The sequence below is a fragment of the Mixophyes fleayi genome, chromosome 9 (assembly GCF_038048845.1).
Source record: "Mixophyes fleayi isolate aMixFle1 chromosome 9, aMixFle1.hap1, whole genome shotgun sequence".
Taxonomy (NCBI): Eukaryota; Metazoa; Chordata; class Amphibia; order Anura; family Limnodynastidae; genus Mixophyes; species Mixophyes fleayi.
In genome coordinates, this window is record NC_134410.1 from 35471026 (window position 1) to 35492026 (window position 21001).

Below are 21001 nucleotides of genomic sequence, written 5' to 3' on the forward strand. Positions count from 1 at the left end.
GGGCAGGGACTGATGTGAATGAGTTCTCTGTACAGCGCTGCGGAATTAGTAGTGCTATATAAATAGATGATGATGTGCAACTGTTTTCTTTCCCGTTATAATACATTAAAATGTTTCAATAAAAATGCAAATGTTGTCATGAGCTGCTGAGAGGTGACACAAGCCTGGTTGCCCTAAGACTGTATTTGCAGTGTGGTGTAGTGTGGTCTATCAGTGTCTATAGATAGTCCTGTGCCAGTGATGATGGTAATATGGGGTGATGTTACAGAAGTCAGGCTGCTGATGTAAACGTGACTCGCTGCTAGAGGTTAATGGGCTGAGCTCGGCTCCACCCCACGTCCCCAGCAGGCCGGCCCCTAGGCCATGTGTGTGAGCTACAGGCTGCGGCCTTGTGTAGGTGCAGTGAGCGGTGCCAGGTGGAGGACACGGACTGTCCTACGCGTCCCTTCTGTCCCTGCTGACGTCTGTGCCCGTTCCAGCAGACATGGCGAGTCCCTGTGTCGTGGTGAGTGAGGCCGGGACCGGTGCGGTCCTCCCCGGGGATCTTGGCGCCCACATACTACGGGCTACTGTCGGTTGATGTGCATGGAGAGGAAGGTGGCAGGATGGAGCGGGGCAGGAGGCTGACATCTCCATGTAGTGTTAGGTGTAATCAGGCGCCATGGCAACAGCAAGCAGATCAGATCCACTCCTGCGTCAGTGTGCGGGCTGGGAAGACTGCTGTATGTCATGTTACAGGGAAGGTGTGAGGTGTGTGCTAGGGTACAACCGGTGAGATGTCACGATATAGGGAAATCACGAGGTGTAGGGGTTAAGGCATTGCCTGACGTCATGTCATGGATTGTGTAGTTATGTGTTAGCAAGGGGTGCATGCTATGATTAAGAGAAGACATGATGGTGGATCAGGGCTGTATGCTATGACTAAGGGTGAGATGTGGGGGGATATGGAGTGCATGCTATGGGTGAGGTGTGAGGGGGATATGGAGTGCATGCTATGATTAAGAGAAGACGTGATGGGGGATCAGGGCTGTATGCTATGACTAAGGGTGAGATATGTGATGGGGGATCAGGGCTGCATGCTAGGACTGAGGGTAAGATATGTGATGGGGATCAGGGCTGCATGCTAGGACTGAGGGTAAGATATGTGATGGGGGATCAGGGCTGCATGCTAGGACTGAGGGTAAGATATATGATGTGGGATCAGGGCTGCATGCTAGGACTGAGGGTAAGATATGTGATGTGGGATCAGGGCTGCATGCTAGGACTGAGGGTAAGATATGTGATGGGGGATCAGGGCTGCATGTTATGACAGGGTAAGATATGTGATGGGGGGATCAGGGTTGCATGCTAGGACTGAGTGTAAGATATGTGATGGGGGGGATCAGGGTTGCATGCTAGGACTGAGTGTAAGATATGTGATGGGGAATCAGGGCTGCATGCTATGATTAAGAGAAGACGTGATGGTGGATCAGGGCTGTATGCTATGACTAAGGGTGAGATGTGGGGGGATATGGAGTGCATGCTATGTCTGAGGGTGAGGGGATATGGAGTGCATGCTAGGACTGAGGGTAAGATATGTGATGGGGGATCAGGGCTGCTTGCTATGATTAAGAGAAGACATGTGATGGTGGAACAGGGCTGTATGCTATGTCTGAGGGTGAGAGGTGAGGGGATATGGAGTGCATGCTAGGACTGAGGGTAAGATATGTGATGGGGGATCGGCTGCATGCTAGGACTGAGGGTAAGATGTGATGGGGGATCAGGGCTGCATGCTAGGACTGAGGGTAAGACGCGGGGGGATATGGAGTGCATGCAATAGCTGAGGGAAGATGTGGGGATAATGACCACGTGCCGTGATTTAAAGAAGATAAGGCGTTTATGCTATAACTGACGGAAGATGTGGGGTGGCGGAGCATATGGGCTGCATGCCATGATTTTAGGATGATGAGGGTTTTATGTTATGACTGAGGGAAGACATGTGGTGAGAGACAAATGATGCATGCCATGATTTGAGGAAGATGTGGTGGGGATAAGGGGTACATACCATGACTGAGGGAATATATGTGGTGGAGATATGTCCCAGAAGTGCGCGTCCAAATTGCTGCAAAGGCACTTAACCTATATGTAAGGTGGCATGTGCTGTTATGATGCACACATTGAGTTGACAGGGGTATGATGACAAAATGACTGTCATTCTAGGCCTTGCCCTGCCAGGTCACTCAGTTGCACCCAGGACTTGCAGTAGGACCCTTCTTACCACTGCCAGCCAGTATCAGTGGGTAGCTAAGGATAATTCAGCTGTTCCATAAATATTTTATTGTTAAATTTGTGGGAATAACAGATTTATTTATTTTTATTGACGCTTATCGCAGTAATAAAAAATCTGTTATAGCTGCACAATAATAAATAGACCTGTTAGTGAGAACTAGATGATTACTATTTATGTCCATATATATATATATATATATATAAACCAGATTAGAAAGAGGATGTACTTTATTTATCATATGACTGTGTGTATTTGTAGAGTAGCCTCAAAAAAGGAAGGTGCACAGAAACTCTTTAGTATAAGAATTTTCTATACCTAGCTGTTAAAATAAAGCTAAACAAAACAATAAACAACTGCTCCATCTCTGGGACTTCCAGTACATCATGCTAAGATTGTCAACCTGTTTTTAGTCAGCGCCATGTACAAAGACCTTTACATGGAAAATCCTGTTCACTTTACTAAAAACCCAGACATGGCTAAAAATGGTTTCAGTTTAACTCTGCACCTTCCTCTTTTGAGGCAAAGTCATAACTCCACAGTTTTAATACTGCACAAAGATTTTCCACACAGTTTCTTGTGCACGTTATAATTATCACAGAAAAGTGATTGATCCAGAAACCCGATCACGCAGGAGAGTATTTAATTCAAAGCAGAGTTTATGTGCTCTGCTGTCACTAGGGCAGACGTTTTCTAGCCCACAAAGCTGGAAAGTTCTGAGGTATAGAGGAAACCAGCCTGGGATCGAGCTCACTATTCTTAGCAGCCTTCCGAGTAGAGTTATCAGACTGCACCACATTGCTGGCTTCGAAGAGGCCACCTTCTACCTTCATAGCTCTCCTGCAATGTGGACTGAAAGACGTCTGCCCTGGAGAGAGCATAGCTCGCTAAACAAGATGCCTTCTCTTTTGTGAACTGGGGTTCAGAGGAAGCTCTATTTTTGTTTGTTGTTTTTGCAAAAAAATATCAAATGACCTAGTGACTCTGCAAAGGGAAAAAATATGTTTCACACAGAATTATCTCCATTCTAAAGAAAAAAGCATTTCAGTGCTAAGCATTTTAGAAGTGCATGCTCCCACGGTTGGTAGTGACGGCGGCAAGGCAGTGTCGTTTCAATGATGTGTGTGTGTTAGGGAATTTAGACTGTAAGCCCCAATGGGGCAAGGACTGATGTGATTGAGTTCTCTGTACAGTGCTGCGGAATTAGTGGCGCTATATAAATAAATGGTGATGATAATGATGTTTGCTCTATTCACTCGTGTTCACTGCAAGTTAGAACAAGAGGTCAATGGAATTGGCCCCTATTGCAGGCGCAAGCAATATCAAACACAATTGCGTTTGACATGCAAGATCGCTAGCGTTTTCACGTTTAATGTTTGTCATTAGCCAGAAATAACGTATTTAATGCATTTTTTTTATGAGCTACTATAAATATATTGCATTAGTTTATACATTTGGCAATTTTTATTCATGTGATGCTTTTTAAACTTAGTCATTATTGCTGAGGCCAAAACAGTTTTACATATACACAAATTGCTATGCTTGGTGTATTAGCTACAGGAAGCTTGAGTTTGGTGTTTGTGTTTTTTTTTCAAAGCTGTTTCTGTTCTTAACAAACTCTTGAAACATGCTCAAAAACATCCACTTTACTTAACATTCGTCAATGACCTAACATCCCATGGATTTCAACAGCAGTTATTTTAGAAATACACTGTTTCATGTGAACTGTGTGCCTAAAAAAATTGGTTTTGGCTTATGCCTGACTGAAAAGAGGGCCCCAGCTGTGAAATTGATTTTGAGGATCTACAGAATGGAACATATTCTATTTCTGGAACATAATGTAGATATATAGGTGTAAAAGGATACATGAGCAAGTATGCAGAGCATAATCTAATCCAGTACAGGGTTGTGTATGGTGAGGGGACAAGTCCCTAAGATTGCTCGCTGAGATTCACTATGTAAAACTAGTTATCCATTGGTGTTGGGAAAACGCTAGTTGCACAGCATATGATCGCACTTGATATGTGGCGGTAAAGTGCACTTGTAGTCGAGGGAGGGGGGAGCGGACTGCTCGTTGACCCCCTTGCATTCACAAGAGTTAATATAATAGGTGGCATCCAAAAGAAGTATATTTTACATAGGTGCGTATGTTACTCCTGTTAAGTTGCCAATATTTGGAAGAAAACATAAAACCAATTGTTCGATGTGTGTCTGGGACCTTTTGACATCTCCTTTGGTTTTATAATTAAAATAACTTGAAACCAGAATTTTTTAGTTACTTTTTATTGGATGCATCAATAAAACTGGTATTTCAGTATATTCTCCGGCTACATGCATTTTTGGGTTGCACTTTAGAAACTATGACAAATAGAGTGGCAGAACAATATATACTAAATTTATTTATTTATGATAGCCAAAGTTTGTATAGCTAGGTTATGGTTGGCACCCAGCAGTCAGAAAATTCAAATCTGGATTAAATTGGTCACCGAAACGATAGGACACAAAAGATTTGGAGGTACTAGCCGTACCGGAATTTGCCATACCAAAATTTTAAAGTATCTAGAGTAGATGGGCCCACTCTCCTTATGCTTTGACTTCAATGATAAGTGTGGATGACTGACCCCACAGACACCCATGTCACATGACAGGCCGTGTATGGCATTAGACATGAGCTATTAATATTTATGTGATATATATGTGTGTTTGTAAGCTTGTATGTTCTGCGTCTTATAAATCTGCACAACTAATGTTCCACACACCTGTACTGTGTAGAATGTGATGACTGTTAGGTTGTTGGAATTGTATTTTGTTTGCGTTCACGGCCAGTTAATAGGCTGTAATGTTTGTACTGTTTTTACATATAAAATAAAATAATAATACAAATACCAAATTTAAAATATATTCAATAAAGTGATCAGACTAAGCAACCAAATCTAAAGTAATGGAGTATGCGTGCACTGTTTTCTGGTTGACTGATGACCCCGTCCACACAATAATGGGGATCATTGGTTGGTCTACTACACTTTTTGTTCTTGATTAAATCAATTTGGGACATACAGAAGACACACTTACAGACCAAATACTGTTGTGTGTGGCTAGTTTAAAAAACTTTAGTGGCCTGTTAAGTCTCCGTTTCAACATGCTTGCCTTATAACGTGCAGTAAGTGTGTGTTTTCTGTCAACTGCTAGGGACAGCGACTTCTGGTGATATCTTGGTGAGACTGATGGTGCATGAATATTCATTAAGAGTTACACTGTTACCATGTAGGGTGAGCAGCATGAGTGCCCATTGGGCTCTGAGATTGCAAAGTCTCAGAGTAGAATAGGTGCAAATGTTCCTCAAGACTAGTCTCTGACCGGCAGAGCTGCACTGTCGTCTAATTAGGTTATAGCATGAGGAATCTTCTAATGCAGCTCAAAAATGGAGATATAAATATTTATATGATGCAGGGGTGATGAAAATGTTGCATACAGGAGCAAGACGGTTAAATCAAGGAGCTAGTGCAATTAAAGGGGCCTGGATAGAGGTGCATTCATTAAACTGAAACAAAATTACTACTAAGTATGAATCGTTAGCAGATTTGTACAGCCCTTTCCTTAATGTATTTTTATAAAAACAAAAGTGACAGGTTCTATATAAATAGGTTGTACACCCTCACTTCTGTGAATACCAAGCCATTCACCGCTTTTCAAAGCCCTTCAGTGCCTTTGTTGGAAGCAGGGATTGGCGCTTATAGAAGTAGGGTGTACACCCTCATTAGTGTATGTATTTACAGAACTTGCAGCTCTTCAGGTATTTAATAAATCCCAGAATGCTGTCCTCAGTTGGTTCTAAAGCCCCAGTAATGGAACATAGACTTAAAAACTGCGTTAGGGATTTACCACTAAACATAAATGTTAGGCTGACAGAGTTCTGTTTGACATGTTATGTTGTAATTTTATGTAACCAAACTTCGTTATTTGGTGCATTCTTTTGAGATAGCGAGAGTAGGTGTTTCGCTATAGGTATGGAAACAGTCAAGGCTGCATATTTCCCAGATTATGCTGCCATGCCCTTGAGAGCTATGTTTATAAAGCATTTGTAAAAACACTTTTTAAGGACCTTGTCAGCAAGTACGGACAGAGCTGATCTGCCTAGTTGAAGACCGGTTGCTACTGCCTGAAGAAATGCTGCTCCTAAAGAGAGTGCCATGGTCTCCGATCGCAAAGATCATGAAATAATATTGATATCTTTGTAATTTTATTTTTCAATGCAGTGTACTGGATTTACCCATAATGCATTGCATTTTAATGTCAAATAATTGTAATTAGTTTTATTGTTGTATAATTATTAGTGTAGCATTTAACTTTGTTGTATTTCTATTTGTTATTCATACACATTGGTTTTGGTTACATAGAAATCTGAGTTTAGAATAGTAGCTGTTGGTAAACTAAAAGCAGACATGTGTTATGTTATACACATGTATAAGTAGGCCATGCGTACTGTAAATAGTCCTGCAAATCAGCACATTCAGCAAACTATAAGGCATTCACATGGTTTCCCACATGTGCAAATTTAGTTCTTGTTTACTGTTCAGATGTATTTAATAAATGCATGTAGCTGTTTTGCAGTGTTTGCCAATACAGGAACAGTGGCACATGATGTGAGGGCACTTAAAGAACAATAAATATGTTTTCAATCCACATGTCTCTTCTATGATAATAGTTATGATAAAACTTTCTGCAGTACTGTACATTGGGGATAGAGAGCAAAGCACATAAAACAGAGGCCCAACAATCAAACTACTAGAACTTGCACAGGCAAAATGCAAAACAAGAATTACATTAATACACAAATAAATAAGCATATTAGGTATGGTATAGAATGTACTTGCAGTAGTAGAGGAAGAGGCATAGTGCAAAGATGTACAAGTGGATGAGGGTGGAGCAGGCAAGAATACCAGAGAATAGTAGCCCTTTTCTTACAGGTTTATGTTCTATTGGGGAGGGGTGAGGGTTATGGAGGGGGTGACATGGACTGAGGATGTGGGCAGAGGCAACCTTGGCCAGATAGATTTGAAAGGTTGGAAACTGGTAGGCTTTTATGAAGAGGTTGTAAAATTTTAGAAGCTAGTGTGACTATACCATAAGTTATTATAAGTGATCCAAATTTATTTAAAGGAAATAGAGCAGGGCGCTTATTTATATAATTGCACATGCACTTTTTTTTTTATATTCGGTATATTTTGGTAAGGGAAATCTTTAATTTCTGAGACCAGGGGGAGAAAATTCAATTTTTTTTTCTGTTTTAACCTTTTGAGAAGAGATGCCTTATTTCTGATGTATATATCTGATACAAAAATCATTTGTTTAGAAAGCCTTTTGTATATTGGTGTAAGGAAATGTCTTGTTTGGGGTTTACAACTTTTCCTGGGGAATTCTTTTGTTTTGAGGAAATATGTATTCTGCCACTGTTGGAAGAAAGGATTCATGCTAATCTCATGCTAATTAGACCTTTTTGATGTGTGCGGGTCATAGGAAGATGTAATTAGACTCACTACTAGATTTTCTGCGTCTAAAAACAAGATGCAGGACATCACAGCATCTCTAGAATTTCACAGAGAAGTGTAAATATTAGCTTTGCAATACACGTAAATCCATGTTTGTGTAAACAAATGGTATATTGATTCTAAAAATAGCTCAGACCTCAAGGGGGCTGGCTTACCCTTTGAGGCTATGTCCAAACTGTATAAAAGGTGAGCTGTTTGAGCATGTAATGTATCATTCTGATGATCCATCTGACCTGACCACTGTTACCTTTAATCAGTGGAACTGTCCTTGTCAGGGCACCTGAGCGAAATAAAACATCACTCTTTGCTTCAAGACCCTGCTTGACAACTTCTTCAATATTGCTGTAATCCTGTGAACTGCAGATTAGACCTTAAATCTAATCCATTCTGCGACTGTTTCTGAGATGTGGACCCAACTCTCCAATACCACCGTTCTGCCGCTACCCCAGCAGCTTTGGCCAGTGTGATACGCCAGGGTGGATCTATCCACAGCACCCTGACCCATAGTAAGCGGTCAGGGGTACCAGCCCAAGTGTACCAGCACGGGAGTACACTAGCAGAGACAGTTACCCAGAATGAATGTGTTTCTGGGCGCCATAAGGAGCCCAGTGGAGCCAGCAGGCTCCTCCTACTATGGCAGGAGGGGCGTATTCGGATTAATGAAATGGGGCGGTGGCAAAGTAAGCCCAGCCAGTTCCCAGCGACAACAGATAGGGTGGCATAAGTGGTCCATCCTGTCACAGCTAGTGAAGAGACTGATTGGATGTGGAAGTGTATTCCATAGGTGGGGAAGCATGACAGAAATCTGGTGGTGGGATGTGCTTATCGGTGGAGAGATGAGGTGCCAGACATTGCCAGAGCAGAAACGGTTGGGATGAGGGTGGAGATTTAAGGGGGGAGCAGTGGCTGAGGTCCTTGTAGGTGAGGAAGTTTACTTGTATTCTGTGAGCAGACAGTTGGAGGTTACAGTAGTTGAGGTGGGAGATAATGACACAGTGGAGAATTAGCATCAAGGGCAAGAAAGGATTGTATCCTGGTTATGTTGTGAAGAAGTAAATGACAGACCTGGGGTAGAGAATGGATATGTGGAGAGGATGGAGACACCCAGGCAGGGAACATGAAGTAGAGAGGACAGTGTGGTGGTGTTGCCCATGGAGAGAGTAATAAGGGGGGAGAGGAGAGAAGCTAAAAGGGAAGTTAAGCTATTTTAGACATTCTTTGACTATCACTGAAACGTCTGAGGACAGAGAGCAACAGGGGGAATATTTAAAGGGAAATGAGATGGCCACTGCATTAAGGTTGATGAAAGGGGGAGATGTAATTAGCTGTGTAGGAATGGAGCAAAGTATTTAAAGGAAATCAGGTTAGCAAGGACTGAAGCTAAAAAATGAACTACAAAATATAACCAGTCTAATCCCTAAACGGTCTTTCAAGTACATAAAGTGCAAGAGAAATTAAACTTCATATTGGGTGGTTGAATGGTAAAGTAGTTAAGAAGTTGAACTTTGTGTGTTTTTAATCTACATTCACAAAAGAGGAACAAATGCTAGGAAATGGGCTGTGTAGCAGTAGCTTGAGTACACCATTAAATGTTACTTGCTAACATAGGAGGATGTGCATTTACACCTAGTCAAGATGAAGACAGATAAAGCTCTTGGCCAAGTTTCATCCATCCACTTGTGCTATGTTTCTTAAATATATGGGGGTAAATGTTTCAAGCTGTGGGTTTAAAAAAGTGGGGATGTTGCCTATAACAACCAATCAGATTCTAGTTATCATTTATTTAGTACAGTCTAGAAAATGACAGCCAGAATCTAATTGGTTGCTGTTTCAACATCTCCACTCTTTCAAAACTGCAGCTTGATAAATTTACCCCCTGGAGTCCTTCACGCATCAGGATTGCTAGAAAGCAGATGTGGTCACAGTCTCTAACAGGGTACAACATGAGAATTAGGAAATTACACAACTGTGTCCTGCTGTGGGTAAGTTATTTGTAGATATTCTGAAAATTTCGGAGGTTAGAAAAACTGTTTGCTTAATTTGGGGAACAAGGTCTCCCAAAAAAAGATGACCTTATTAATATGTATAAATATATTTAAGGTCATTGCAAAAATGTATTTTCATATCAAGACCCATACAGAGGAAAATGGGTCATCAAATGGAAGAAAATCTGTTTTACCATGAACATAAGATGAGATTCTTTACTGTAAAGGTGGTTAAACTGTAATTTCCTACCACATGACTCAGTGATGGCAAATTCACTAACAGAATAAATGTAAAAAAATGGATCCAGTTCCTTTCTTACAAGAAACGGTATCTGTAGCTACATTAAGTAGAGGGCATTATGGGGGTGATTCACCCAGGGAATTTACCAGATTGATATTATCATAATGTAATATCATGCGCGTATCCAAGACTTTGCCCGCGCTGCCCCCCTCCACTGGAACAAGCTCCCTCCCTCCATCAGAACTTCCCCTAATCTGTCCAGTTTCAAACGACCCTAAAAACCCACCTTTTTCTTCTGCCTCCGTCCCCCTACTCTCCCTCTCTCCCCTGCATCTCTCTGTCTGTCCACCCCTCCCCTTAGATTGTACGCTCCTCTGAGAAGGGCCATCTCTCCTCCTGTTTCCACCACTTCTAACTCTGCTCTCCAGCTACTTAGCCCTCCTCCTCGAGGGTCCTCCACCCCACGTCCACTCTCGCTCCCTCCTCCCCCCTGGGGGGTCTCCCTGTCTTCCGCGCCCTCCTTCTTGGGCCCCGTCGTTTGCGGATCCTCCCTCCCCCTTCCCCGCCCTCTCTAGCTGTGCATTGAGCTTATTGAGTTAATGTGCTTACTGTTTACTGTACTGTGCTGTCTCCCATTGTATTGTAATTTGTTTGTCCCTGTACGGCGCTACGGACACCTTGTGGCGCCTTATAAATAAAAATTAATAATAATATGTAATAGACTAAGAAATAAAGCTATTCCCAGTAAAATTGCTATATATTTATTTATTATTTTTTTTTAAAAAACTTAAATGAAGGGGGTTGTGTCAGAACATAAAATCATCTGTGTCCTTGTTATATGCAAACCTATGTCCTGTGCACATGATATGGTTGCTGGTTTAGAGTATTTGAATTTGACAGCACGGATGTTTTTTTAGTTTATTTAAAACTTTGTTTATTCAAATCATTTTCCCTTTTTTTTCCAGCTAAATGATGATGAACAAGGATACGACCTTGACCTGTTCTGTATTCCTAAGCACTATGCAGCTGATTTAGAGAAGGTCTACATTCCACATGGATTAATAATGGACAGGTGGGTTGAAATCCTGCTGCTGCAGAAGTACACCGCAGCATCAGGAATTACACTACACTTACACCCTCTAGCAGCATTGCAGAGTGTCACAAATCTATTGGTTTAAATAGTTACTACAACAACTGAAGGCCCTTTCAGACATTAGAACACCGTGCATTATACCATGGCAAATAAACAATAGATTACCTGTAGAGGAAAGTGGAGAAATGTGCTGCTCTATTGAATCAGGAGCTCAAACAGACACAAGTATACGGACCACTTGGGTTTATATATGAAGAATGAGTGCTAGGGATGGGCTGTAGGTTACCAATTCATCATTTACAGGATCTTTAAACATTGCCCTGTTACGTCTAATCACCAGTGTGTTAGATTCTGGGCTTTGCTACGTGCAGAGTACATATAATTGGTCCCTATTTTAGCATCTGCAGTCTATTCACATGCGCTTATGCAAAATGTACCAGGAATATTCCTGCCAAGTGGAACTTTTACTTTCATTAAGTTTATGGGAAGTATTTAGTGACGTAAATACAGCTTATAGCAGTCCTATTCCACCACATATAGCCAATATTCAGTATTACAGCTTAACGCCGACCACATACTCCTCCATGCACCCCATATACAGCTTTCAACCATTCATCTTATAAATCCCAGAGCCTTATGCCCAACATATCAATGCCATGCCCACTACATACAGCCCTGTGCCCAGGGTTACTGCCTTAGGCCCGTCATCTGCCAGATGTCCGCCGTGTATAGCCCTATGCTGAGCATCATAGCCCCTTGTACACCACAATCTGTTGTACTCTATATGCTGCCTTGTGTCCTACACAACAGCCTCGTGCCCAAGCCTTGTGCCTTGTTTGGTAACATGCCCACCAAAATGCCATGTCTACCATTACAACATTTTGTCCAGCATAAAGACCCTACTGAAATCACATTCACACCACATACTGCCATATGTGTAGAGTAGCCGCCTTAGGGCCATCATTACAGCCCTATGCCCATCTGTTACAGCTGTGTGCCTGAATTAACAGTGTCATGCTCATCCCTGTGCTCAGCAGCCTTATGCCCACCAGACTTACTGCCAACACACATAGTCCTGTGTCCAGATTTGAAGCCTCCTGCTCAGATTTCCTGTGCCAAGGACATCGTAATCCTGTACAAAATATTAAGCCCTAGTCTAGATAGTCTTCCAAATAGTCTGTCCTATAACCTCAAAACTCAGCCCCCGTTCTTCCTCCCCCCGTCAAATTCAGCCTGTGCCAGCCATCTCCATCCCCCGTCCCCTCCATGCATTTACTGTTGGTTTTTTTATTTTGCCCCTCCAGGGATTGGTTAATAGCTAATTTTAAATTAGTAGGTATAAGACCATGCTGCCAGTGGAGAGGAGGAGCTGGAATTTCATCCAATGAAATCACAGTGCTTTAGTCCAATTAAATCACTGGTTGTCTCTGGTCAATACATCCACAGCGAATTCATGTTTTAAAGTTTCAAAGTTTAGTATTGATGTGATGTGGCTTCTGTCTGGAACAGCAAACACCCTTTTCATCAAATTAAATTTCTTGTGAGGAGAAAATTAAGCCGATCCTTCAGTGAGACAGCTTATGGCTAAGAATGTTGAAATATTGTGCGTTATGTTATGTAGCTTTGTGATTCTTTATACATAAACAGAGCAGGCATGGTACCATTGTTTCAACACATCGAGCCATTCCATTGTCACATAGAAGAGCTAACAGATCAGTTTGAAAATCTACTTAAATCCACTGGACTTTTCATTTGACGTATTTAGTATCCTTATCTAGATTTATTTTATGGTTTGTCTTTTCTTTGAAGGTAAAAGTAATCCTTAGTCACACAGGTCTCTGTGATCTTTACATCAGAATCCATCTGGAATGAATAATTTCCTTCCTATTCCCTATTAACTGTGCAACTGCAATTAAAGTCTTATAGGTGTGGGAGAAGTATGGTTTTATCATTGAGGATCTAATTTCTAGTTTGCGAGGAAAAATATGCTAACCAGTCCTGGCAGATGTGGGCAATAACCTCCAACATTTTGCAAAGTATTACAACTGCCCCCACCTGGCTGGCAACATTTTCTGGGGAGAACAATGTATTAAAGTTTGATTGACCTGTATAAGGGTCTTATAAGTAGTGCGAAATTCAAATAAATATTCGTAGAGATTTGTTCCAACCTTGTACATTTTATCAAAAGCTGGGAAGTTATTCATAGACCCACTGGACACCCAGCTGGGTCTCTGGAGGTATTGGCTGGTGTGTAGATGCTTTGTTAGGACTGTCTTTGTCTCGTCTACAGAGGTTCAGGATACTGTGGATGTTTTGCATTACAGTTGGCTTGTAGGGTAGAATGGAGTATGCTAATTCTCCACAATTGGTTCTGTGCAGTCTTCTTTTCTTCCTCTTCTGATGGCGGTAATGTGTGGCTTTACTCCGGGCACCTTATAGTCCAATGGTCTTAATGAAGGTTTTATTTTTATTTTTTACCCCCTTTCACCCGTAAAATCTTTTTCTGTACACATTTGCTGGATTTATGTGCTGACATCCAGTTTAATTATTCCACTTTGTGTGTATGTGGGGCCTTCACGTTTTCAGAAATGTTTTATGCTACATAGTTACTAAAGAAGGCTATTATTAATGACAATGTAAGTATTCAGATTTGTAGCTACAGTCACAGTGTAGATTCAGTCTTTAGCCATTTACTTTGCATTCTGTGGCCTCTAACCTGTATGTTAGTACAGAGACATGTGGAAAGCTGTAGCGAGTTTTTCTGCTGTATGTGATTGTGTTGCCTGATTAGATAACTTGTAGAAATACAAAAATGATCTCTTGTTTTTCAATTTAGCATTGGCTCTTTTGAGATATAAGCTTTAAATGTCATGGTCTGATAGCATGTATATGTATCTATATCCGTGTTGGCTAACCTGTGACACTCCAGGTGTTGTGAAACTACAAGTCTCAGCATGCTTTGCCAATATATAGCAGCTTATTGCTGGAAGGGTATGCTGGTACTTGTAGTTTCACAACACCTGGAGTGTCACAGGTTAGCCAACACTGATTTATATTGTACTCTATGAATTTAGGTCATGGATACAATTATGTATGATTACATTATTGAATGTTTCTGGATAATTAAATTCCGCATAGTCTATCAGTCTGGTTTAATCTTTGCATTCTTGAATATTCAGAATAATACTCAGAATATGCACTGTTAATGAGAGTTGTTTGTTAAAGGGCTCTTTCAGCCAAATTAAAAAAAATGCCGTACTGTATTTCTCATTTACCCCCCCCTCCCCTTTACCATTATGGAAATAGTTTTTAGATCAAGCATTGTTCTGTCCTTACTGAGCAGCCTGCATGAAGTTTATTTTCCATGCAGCTCTCCTGCCTGTAATACATTGTGGTATGTTGTATTCCATAGCCCTTGATGTGGAAACTTAGCACTATAAAGTGCTATGATATTTTGCACATTACAATATATTATGGGAAGAGTGTATCTGCATGGGAATGTGTGTCTGTAGGCTTGTCCAATCATCTCCATGCACACTGGAAGCAGTAATGTCTGCACACCGCACAATGGTCACTGGAATGGTCAGCTTACTAGCTATAACCAACAAACATTTTTAACATACGGTATATATTTGGTGTGTAGTCTCTACTCACAGAATATTACTTGTATGCACTGATACAAACGTATATGGATTTCTGAAATACATTTAGTATGACATATAGGGGGGATTTCAATTGGCCGCGTTACTCTCGAAAGTAATGCGTCCTGCGCACTATCACAGTTTGTACGGTAATTTTAACCCCTGAGCCGCGAGCAAAAACCAGCGTTAAAAATTGCTGTAGTAACAGTAATAGTGCACAGGACAATTGAATCCACCCCCCATAATCTTTATGTCTTTAGTCTTTACCCAGAAAGTACCAGCTCCTGTAGCTATTACCTACGTGGTTGTGTCCCAGGTAGCGATTTTGTGTTATATTTAAAATTATCTTATTCAGCCCATGCTATTTCATTTGAAGAATCAATGAGAAAAAGTATCAACAGTCTGTTACTCAAAACTGAAAGCTCTTGTAGCAGATGATCCCCTCATGATCCCAAAATAAAACTTTGAGGATTCATTAACAACAGTATGAACAATTTTTTAAATGTTTTTCAAAAATTTAAATATATGGCTTCTTGAGAAAATCAAAGTTTTGATTTTGAAAATTTTACTATTTTAATTTTTATTGAAACCCACTGCTGTTATATATTATATGAAAGCCCATAAAAAGAGGTTTAAAATGAGACCTTGCCCAACTCTCTAGCACAAGCGGGGAGCTAGAAATTAAATTTAAAAGAAACGTTAAAAGCAAATGTTTTGCTAAAAAAGTGCAACTTTAAAGGCATATAACTTCAAAACCAGTGCACATATCGGCCTAAGATTTGGGGGGTTTCTTTACACCCATGACAGCACTTATACCAAACTTCATTACAATCTGAAGCGGTCAGTTAAAACCCTGTGTTGGTTTGATGTTCAATGACCCAAATGCCATCTTTTCATATGTTTTATGCAATGTTTATGCTACATATAGAGCAAAGATTTGCTTATATCCACACCCACTATTACATCACACACCCTTACATACTATTTTTTAATCTGCAAATCGTTGATACATGTCATTTGATGTGGTAAAGTGAATGTGACATTTGCATGTTGTGGAAGCAGCCATTTTGTGGGGTGAAACAATATCTATGTCAGTGCAGCCTGTCTATTCCCACAAAATGGCCACCTCATCTATACATAGGGGACTTGCACTCCTATAGCTACTCTGTTTTCCCTATATGTAGTGTGAAGTGATCACTTGAAAATGGACATTGATCAGTCCTGAAATATGTCTGGTGATGTCATTTAGTCAGTTACACAAAGTTATGTCTTGTCCCTTGAGCCCATCCATCATGTAACTCGCATATTGCATACATTGGAAGCCTGTTATAACTAAAGAATGTTGCACTGTGGGATAAATCTTCATTGGTCAGTGTTCAGGGCACCAGAAAGGAACCTATTAAATATATTTAGTATAACCAATTGGATGTAATAGCCTCACTATTTGAAGTCTATAATACAACAAAGTCCTCTTTTGTATAATGTATCATGTTGGTAGCCATTATATAGCACCGTTTTTTTTTCATTCCCGTCAGCCCCTGCCACAGTGCAGCTTGTAGTGTAATCCTCTTCCACTCAAACACTAATGTTTACTTACCAGCATGTTTCTGGACTGGGAGTGGAAGACGCAGACACCAACATAGGAAGAAAAAACATACTCCACGCAGATGGTGCCCTGGTCAGAATAGAGCTTGCCACCTAATTGTAGATTATTACAGTGCACAATGCTGAAACATGTCTAAAACTTTATAAATAATAATACTGATCGGTAATTCTCTCTGCTTATAAGACTTATTGTACAGACAACCCATCCCTTAGCCGTTGAACCACAAAGGTCTAATACCTGGAATTAATGCATTTCAGGAGATGCCCAAACAGTTACTCCTCTCTGGCTGATGATGGAGGAGGTGTGACCGTGAACTACAGGCATTGGGCAGCTGTCAGCAGAGCCACAGCTTTTAGAACAATATAGATGCATATTAAATGTTCATGCTATCAGCATTGTTTGTTTTTGTTTTTTTATATACTCGATGTGTGTTTTTGTATAGCTGTCATATTCTTCCAGTGAAAACTTTTCCAGTTTTACTTTTTTGTTTAGAATAACCACTTTTTTTTAGTTGGATATCTTAATTATCTAGTGTTTTCTTGTTTTTGTTAACCAGGACGGAGAGGTTAGCCCGAGATATCATGAGAGATATGGGAGGCCATCATATAGTCGCACTCTGCGTTCTAAAGGGTGGCTACAAGTTTTTCGCTGACCTGCTGGACTACATCAAGGCACTGAATCGGAACAGTGACCGGTCGATCCCTATGACTGTAGATTTTATTAGGCTAAAAAGTTACTATGTAAGTAAAACTGAAGCCTTGCACCTGATGCAGCCATCTAGTGGCTGGAAAACTAATTGTAATCTGAAATGTTTATTTATCATTTTTCTTTCTTTTATGTAAATAGTTGAAAGAGATTTCCAAAACTAATTCAGCATACATTGCTACTAACAAGGCAGGGTATTGAGTGATCTGTGTAAGTGACTTAGAATGTGGGATGGACTTTTAAAAGAAATATGGTGATGGGTAGTGAGTAACTTTTTGAATTATTTTTCAGAGTTGAGTCTGCTGTTCTGATTTTCAAAGTAAGGCAAGATGGTAAAAATTCTAGTCCACTGCAACTAGATAAGTTGTATCTATGGAAGGAGGAAAAGGAAGAGATCAGGGAGACGAGGAAGAGGGCCGATTGCCAAGAAACCAACTAGGGAACAGGGTTACAGGATATTTATTCATCCACAGACCAGACCACTTCCCCTTCCCTAGACACATTTCTTTTACTATTAGATGATACTTATGCTAATAACCTTGCATCCACGGTCTGCTGGCTCTGCTTTGTTCCCCAGTCCCAAGTTCAGACGTCTCTATTTACTTTGACAACTATGACTATAACATGCTATGCTATAATGGGGTAGTACAGTACATTATATTATAGGTGACAAGGGTGCATGTGGAAGCTGGAGCTCATAGAGGAACAGAAAGCCGTTGGTGTGAAGCTGGTTAGCCAGACCAATTAGCAAGGCTGCAGGATTATTTTTTTATTAACTCTTTATATGATGAATAGATTTTGTACATTTATATAAGTTTGCTTTTTGTAATGTAATGAGTGGTGTAAACACCCTTTCCATGTCCCTTCCAATACAGCATACTCTGAGAGGTCGTCTCTGACACTTAAAGGTCTATCCAGAGTGGGAGATGGGTTTTTTTCAGTGAGGGGCAGACATGTCCGTTCTACCCAAAGACCCATTTTTTGTTTCCCCCATACCTGGGGTTTACTCTCCAGTCAACTCATTTCATCTTGGGCTGGAAGGAAGATCAAAATTGCTTTGTAGAACGCAGGCGCTCCATAGACTCTGAACCTGGGTATTTAGTGCCCGCATTTGAGATCTGACCTGGTCTTGTGGGTGGACGATGAGCAAGTGATTTTGTAAGAGAGGTTGTCCAAATGGGATGGGTGCAGTCTTTGTTCTGGCCCACCTGTGCGACTGCAGTGAGGTATGAGCAGGACTCTAGGGGCATCATTGGCTGTTTGGCAGTCAGAAGAGGCGCAGACTTGGTACCAATTTTGTTTCTGCTTCTTTATATTATATATAAAGAAAGAGATAAGCCTGTTGCCTGTAACGTTTCTCTCGGTATCCAGTATGACGTTGTTTGGAGAATGCCCATCTACCTGCGGACTGATTATCCAGGGCCGTGCCTTCCTCTGTGGGTTGGTCGTTCCTCCTTCCTAAAAACATTAAGACTGAGCTGCAGGAGATTACTATATAGACTTTTCACAACATCTGGTTTAGATGGATAGACTTCCAAAACGCTAAAAGTCAATATTCTCCGAACCTGCCCCCTTCCCCTGCTTTCTGTTTGGTATTGTTCTTATACTCCTCTATTTATGGTTACACATGGCAGTAAAATGTGACGTAACAACAAAAGCTTCCTGTGCTGTCTTATTGTGTACATTGTGATCCATAACATGAACGGCCATGACCGATTGTACATTATTATTTGCTATAGTCCTGTGACCGAAAGGCTGCCTGCGATGGTCACTACCTTTCAGGCCATAAGAAACTTAGCAGGTGAAGGAGACCAATCAGCACTTTATATCCAGGGACAGGACATCCTCGCACAGCTGGGTGAGGATGGAGAAGTGAACTACAAAAAATTCTTGCTGTGACAAAAATGTAGTTAAATGTCACTTCTGAGGAGACGGAGGAGCAGCTGAAGGCCATAGGGACTATTATGCAGATTTAGAAAGAAAAAGGTCCACACAGTGTCCTGGAAGAGAAAGAGTCTAAGGAGTATTACCTGGATTAAATTGAATCATCCCAAATTATACCTTTTTGGCCAAAAGCTATGAAATAGATATCCATTTGACTGAGGACACTAAATACTAGAATGCATGTCCTAAAGATGATGCCCCTTTGTGAAAGATTTAAAATCAAGCATATCTCCATTGTGAAGATACCACAGCCCTCAAGGATCCAGTGGATAAGAAGGTTCATGTGATCATTAGGAAAACTTGGTACTTGGTCACTGCATCTAAACACTACATCACATCTGCTTGCGTGGCAAGGTTTCGGAGGGCATATTTGTAATAATTTGATAAATATTGAGGCAAAGACTCCAAGGGATCAAATTTTGGCACCTTTGTGAAAACAAGGCAGTATATACGTTTGTAAAGCTTAAATTGAATCAGTGAGGACAGTGGCCCTTACGACAGGATGTGGTCATATATCCGACAATGGAAATGTCGGCAGGCGAAATTCAGACCCTTCCATTCTGGTGACTGCTTCAAAATGTCGACTGTGTGATTGTCCACATTCACAACTGTCTTCTGCCGATGGACCCGCCATCATTGCTCTTTCACTGTCGACAATCACACTGTCAACGTTTTGCAGCTGTCACCAGAATGGAAGTGACGACTTTTTAATGTCGACATTTCCTATTGCCTAAATTTCATACCCAACCCCTTACGACAGTCTTATTAAATATTGTTCAAAACTTAGACAGGAGGTGCCTCTTCCAAATCTAAGCTCTGTTTCACCCAATTCAAAATTACATTTGTTTGGATAAGAGCTCTATACTTTTCTTGAGAAAACTTCTTATGAAAATAATTCCTTTCAAAGTATAAGGAGCAGTTCAAAAATTAAAGGCCCTTTGAAGGCCAGGAGTTCCTTTTAAAACTAAAAAAAAACAAAACCCTCCAGAGATAAGACAAGTAGACCTTTCCACTGGAGTACCACAGTTTGCCTAAAACGGTTGTTTAATATTGTTGCATAAACAAACATGGCAGATCTTCAAAAGCTACAGAGCTTCTGGGATGTTAGATATACTCCTAAAACCTTATTACATATATGCATTTACACAAGTATTTCATTTTAAAATAGCATGAATGTAGTTCATTAGGTGTTGCTGAGATCCCTACAACTTGGAGTATACAAGAACCCTATATATCTATATCCATACACTGGGAATTAGAATTATTAATTGCCGGTAACCAATCTAAAGGAAGGCTTGGTGGTTTAATTATTCTGGAAACGGCAACTTATATTTCTCCACTTTTTGAAACTTCCATGTGTCTGTGCGTTAGTTGTGTCACTGTTGTTGGATGACTTATTTTGGCATAGCAGCATATTGCTAGGGTCGGCAGTTAAAAAAAATAAATAAAAGCTGGATAGAAACGAAACGGTTACCATTTAGAGGAGAACTGAGGTGTTATATATATAATATATATATATATATATATATATATATAATTTATATATGTTATTAATGTGTGTATGTTACTGTGAGACACATCTACATTTTGTAATCCACCTTATTTTACTGCATACTTCTTTTTTAAAATCGGTCGACATTGCCCTGCTCTGTTTTCTTACAGAATGATCAATCTACAGGGGACATAAAAGTTATAGGAGGAGATGACCTTTCCACTTTGACAGGCAAGGTGCGTAAGAAGAAGAGAAACACTGGTTACTTGCAATAAACGTGTGGGAGTTCAGCCTGCTAGTTACTTGTTAAAAATCAAATTGCAACTTCACTTTAAATAGTCTTGTGACTGGTGTGGTTACTATCTATCGGGCAGTTTGTGTAATGAGGTTTATCAACCCTTCTACCACTAGAGGTCTCCTCCTTACCCTATAATGAAGTCTACCTGAACAGTGTTCTCTAGTTACCTTCCTGTAGGTAC

The 21001-nt window shown here is 40.6% G+C and overlaps 1 protein-coding gene across 1 annotated transcript in view; it reads left to right on the forward strand.

The window, feature by feature from the left end:
• The first annotated feature begins 323 nt into the window (after nt 1–323).
• Nucleotides 324–21001, forward strand: part of HPRT1 (hypoxanthine phosphoribosyltransferase 1) — a 30712-nt gene continuing 10034 nt past the window's right edge. Inside the window, exons 1-4 of the mRNA XM_075187259.1 lie at nt 324–505; nt 11007–11113; nt 16938–17121; nt 20693–20758. Coding sequence (XP_075043360.1) covers nt 485–505; nt 11007–11113; nt 16938–17121; nt 20693–20758 — 378 coding nt within the window. The 5' untranslated portion in view covers nt 324–484. The remainder of the gene's footprint in view (nt 506–11006; nt 11114–16937; nt 17122–20692; nt 20759–21001) is intronic.